Raw genomic sequence first — 3,855 nt, 5'->3', positions numbered from 1 at the left:
CCAAATTTCCCAGCGCAGTACTTGATCCAAACCGGTTGACTCTCCGTCAACGTATATAGAACCAACGCGTCCGTAGACCCCTCTTTACACCGAATTCCATCCACCAAACACCCCTTTACCGGGCCCGCTCACCGTAACTGAACAGAAATGGTAATACTCGAGTATACCGGAATCAAGGGTCTCAATACCCAAAATCCCCGAACAGACTACTGTGGTTCGTTATCTAATCGTCCAGGCCCTTGCCGGCCCGACTCGAATAACTTAGCCACAGGATTGAGCTCATAGGTCATAGAAATCCGAACAGATGCAGATACAGATAACAGATTCAGATACAGATACAGAATAGCAGATTCAGATAGCAGATTCAGACGGCAGATTCAGATAGGCACTCAAAATTGGCATATGAACAGACAAGAGAACGAGTGTGATAAAGTACACCCTCGTCTCAAACAAATTAAACAGATGGCAGAGCAGAAATCAAGTTAAACAGCAATGGAGGGGAGTGGTACACTCACCGACTCAACTTCAAAAGTTTTCACTTCAGATTGGCCTTAATCGCCAAGAAACCCTAAAATAATCAAAGTAAACCAATTGAAGGTTTCACATCCATAATCGAGTAAACACAATGCACATGAGGCTCGACTACCAGTCGTATGCCTCGCCAAATAATTACTAATGCCAGGGTGGAAAACATGATTTTCTTGGAAACAAAAAGGTAACATGAAGACTTAGGCGCAAACAACCCAAAAGCCTTTCATTTCCACCAAAAGGCGAATCCAACTTAAAGGAACCAAACGGCCTAGAAAAATCGGGCAGTACCTCCCCTAAAATTCTTACTTTTCCAGCCATTAAGGCTTCATTATCCTCAAATCAGTCCCAACATTTCACACAAAAGTCATTTCATTTCCCAAAAGCCGTTCACTAGGCTCAAAGCAGTACAAGTACAAAAGTTAGCTAGGAAATGACCGGAATAAGAGTAAGCCCTAAACATGCAAACAAGTACATGGAGACTCGATAACGAGTCATAAAGCCATACCAATTTTAACCCTAATAGGGTTTCATATGCATAAATAAGCATCATAGCAAACCAGAAATTAAGAAATGGCATTAGCTTAGACCTTAACAAAAAAATAGTTTTCGTCATACTTTTGCGGTAATGACACAAAATGCGCTACGCTTATCGGATGAGGGTGTAAGACCCACCATTTCGAAGCTAAGAACCAGGGCTACAGCAATGTAGAAGGCCACTCAGTCCAAATCCTAGCACAACTAGGTCAAAAATGCAGAATACCACAACCTGAACCGTAATTGCAGGTTTACAAATCACACAATTCTGTAATGAACACAACTCAGTCTATACAGGTCCAAATGCCGAAATTCCAAAGGCATATGTTAGCTAAGACATCCAGCTACATTTCATCAGAAGACATGAACAACAAAATCCAAACCAATTCCAGTCAAAATGGCCGATTACAAGTGCAGTTTTCGCATTCTGATCAACCCAGATCAGCAATAGTAAAAACGACATATCTCACTCTACACTACTCCAAATGACCTGAAATTTTGCAGGTACTTCAAACTCATCAATACCTACAACGTTCATGTTTTGAGCAAAGTCCAATTCGGCCTCTAACCCTATGATCCAAAACCGGACAGAATTAGGGGTTTTGAAACCCTATATTTTCACAATTCATTCCAAACCCAAAATTGGTTGTAATTATCACTAATTCACATCTACTAGAGTCATTCCCCCTCATTATCAACCATCATAGATGACCACAACATCACATTCATATTAAACCAGAAAATTCCTCAAAAATAGAAAAACTTCACCAAATCACTTCAAACCAAGACAAAAACCAGAAATTTCAGCACTTTAATCACTACTAAGCATAACTTAAGCATCATTAGGTGTAGGAGGAAGTTTGAGCATCACTTACCAAGAAAACAAGAGAGAGGAAGTAGTAGGACACCTTAGCTCTCCAAGAAAGCTTCACCAAATCACTCACTATCACTAACTAAAGGGATTTTATGGAGTAATTGCAAGATCAAATGGTTGGATGGTTCACCTTGAGCAAGATTGGAGCTAAAACTTGAAGAGTTTCTTGCTTCCTTTTGGAGAGAGAGGGCCGGCCATATGAGGAGAAGAAATGGTGATTTTTGAGCAATTTTTCCAAGATATTTACTCAATTTGGTCAAAAGTCAAAAGTGTGAATAGTTACCAACAAAGTCCAACCAATGGTTGTGTGACACTTGTCACTCCATTAATGCAATCTTATCACTTCTTTTTCTCTCTCACATCAATCATTTCACACACTCTACTTATCTCTTAACACCCGATAAATTTTACACAGTATCCGGAATTTAACCTAATTGGCCGAATTTTTCCGAACTTTTCGCACTAGTGGGTCCCACGTCCGATATACGTTCTTAATTTCTCAAAATCTATTCGATACTAGAAAAATCATCTAAAAACTATATTTACTCGTAAAAATAATCTAGAAAATTTTCCGGATGCAGAAAGTGTAGAAAACAAGCCATTGAATATAAGAAAGCCTAGAAAAATTATAAAACCTAACAAATGGAAAAGTTACGGGTTCTCACATCTGAACAACTGACCATCTCCCTGGACTGCTTTGGACGTCAAGGGCCATACAGAAAAACAGGAAGGATGTACACAACAAGATTAAGTTCCCTAACTAGTGACAAGAAAATCCATAGAATGGAGAATAGTGAAGAGGAATAGGCCTTAGATTTATCTTCAAAGAGGTCTGATGGTTCAAGAATGCTCTGGCAATGAAGAATTTGCCTAAAGAATAGGAGAAAGAAATTAATAAACCTAGAAAAGCTAATTGCAGATGGTAACTTCTAAATCAAGATGAGCCTCATGACTCCTTCACACTGCAATATTGAAAAAAAAAATCTGAAAAAGATGGCTATCCCACATTCTTAATGATAAATTCAGTCTGAAACTGGAGCTCCAGAAATATTTTTGATCTGCACAGTAATTTCATGCATGGATATTCGCCTATCAGGATGCTGAGAAGTGCAAGAAATTGCAAGATTTAACAGCTGAACCATTTGCTCTTCGAAGTTCTGATGCCTGAGAAGCTCAGGATCAAAGACTTCAATAGTCCACCTTTCCTTAGCCACTTATTTCACCCATCTAGGGAGGACGATTTCTTCTTCCTGAAGGGCGTTTCTAGGTTGTTTACCAGTTAATAATTCCAAAAGTAAGACACCAAAACTATAGACATCAGCCTTCTGGGAGACCTTGCGGGAATCAACCACCTCAGGTGCTTTGTAACCAATCAGGTCTGAAGTCGGAATGGGGGAAACCAATCTTGTTATGCAATACTCAGAAACGCAGGCATCATAGTACTGCTTGAGGAAGATGTTGGATGACTTGATGTTTCCATGGCTACTGCTCGATCCGAGGGAATGAACATACTCTATACCACTGGCAGTGCCATATGCAATTCTACACCTAATCACCCAAGTCAAGGCTGCTATGTCTGACCCTCTATTTTCTGCAGCCATGTCCAAGCGAGTGATGAAACTGGAGCCTATTTTCTTCACTATTTACCATCTTAAGATTATTTCCAAGAACATGAATCTAGATACAAGGATACTTTGCAACAATGATGATACTGCAACTGCAACTATGATAATACTGCAATTTGAACAGAAAATAAAATTGAATGAGGTTTTTACGTCTCTGAACAACTGACCATCTCCCTGGACTGCTTTGGACGTCAAGGGCCATACAGAAAAACAGGAAGGATGTACACAACAAGATTAAGAAGAACTTCAGTTGTGATGGCACGTGATTAACTTGTATGTTTGAGACTATGT

The 3,855-nt window shown here is 39.6% G+C and overlaps 1 protein-coding gene across 1 annotated transcript; it reads right to left on the bottom strand.

Annotated features, from left to right (window-relative positions):
• Window positions 1-2,961: 2,961 nt before the first annotated feature.
• LOC140010577 (probable inactive receptor kinase At5g16590) lies at window positions 2,962-3,540 on the bottom strand. Its single transcript, XM_072057872.1, has 2 exons — window positions 3,216-3,540; window positions 2,962-3,125 (listed from the first exon to the last, which is right to left on the bottom strand). The coding sequence occupies exons 1-2, from the start codon at window positions 3,538-3,540 to the stop codon at window positions 2,962-2,964; spliced, it is 489 nt and encodes a 162-aa protein (XP_071913973.1).
• Between the last annotated feature and the right edge of the window lie 315 nt (window positions 3,541-3,855).

The sequence above is a fragment of the Coffea arabica genome, chromosome 7c (assembly GCF_036785885.1).
Source record: "Coffea arabica cultivar ET-39 chromosome 7c, Coffea Arabica ET-39 HiFi, whole genome shotgun sequence".
Lineage (NCBI taxonomy): Eukaryota > Viridiplantae > Streptophyta > Magnoliopsida > Gentianales > Rubiaceae > Coffea > Coffea arabica.
Note: the sequence above shows the minus strand (reverse complement) of the source record. Positions and strands in the feature narration are given on the sequence as shown.

Coding starts and splice junctions, on each gene's coding strand:
- LOC140010577 (XM_072057872.1), bottom strand. CDS start 3,540: ATGGCTGCAGAAAATAGAGGGTCAGACATAGCAGCCTTGACTTGGGTG. Junction 3,126..3,215: donor ACTTTTGGAATTATTAACTG/GTAAACAACCTA, acceptor GGACTATTGAAG/TCTTTGATCCTGAGCTTCTC.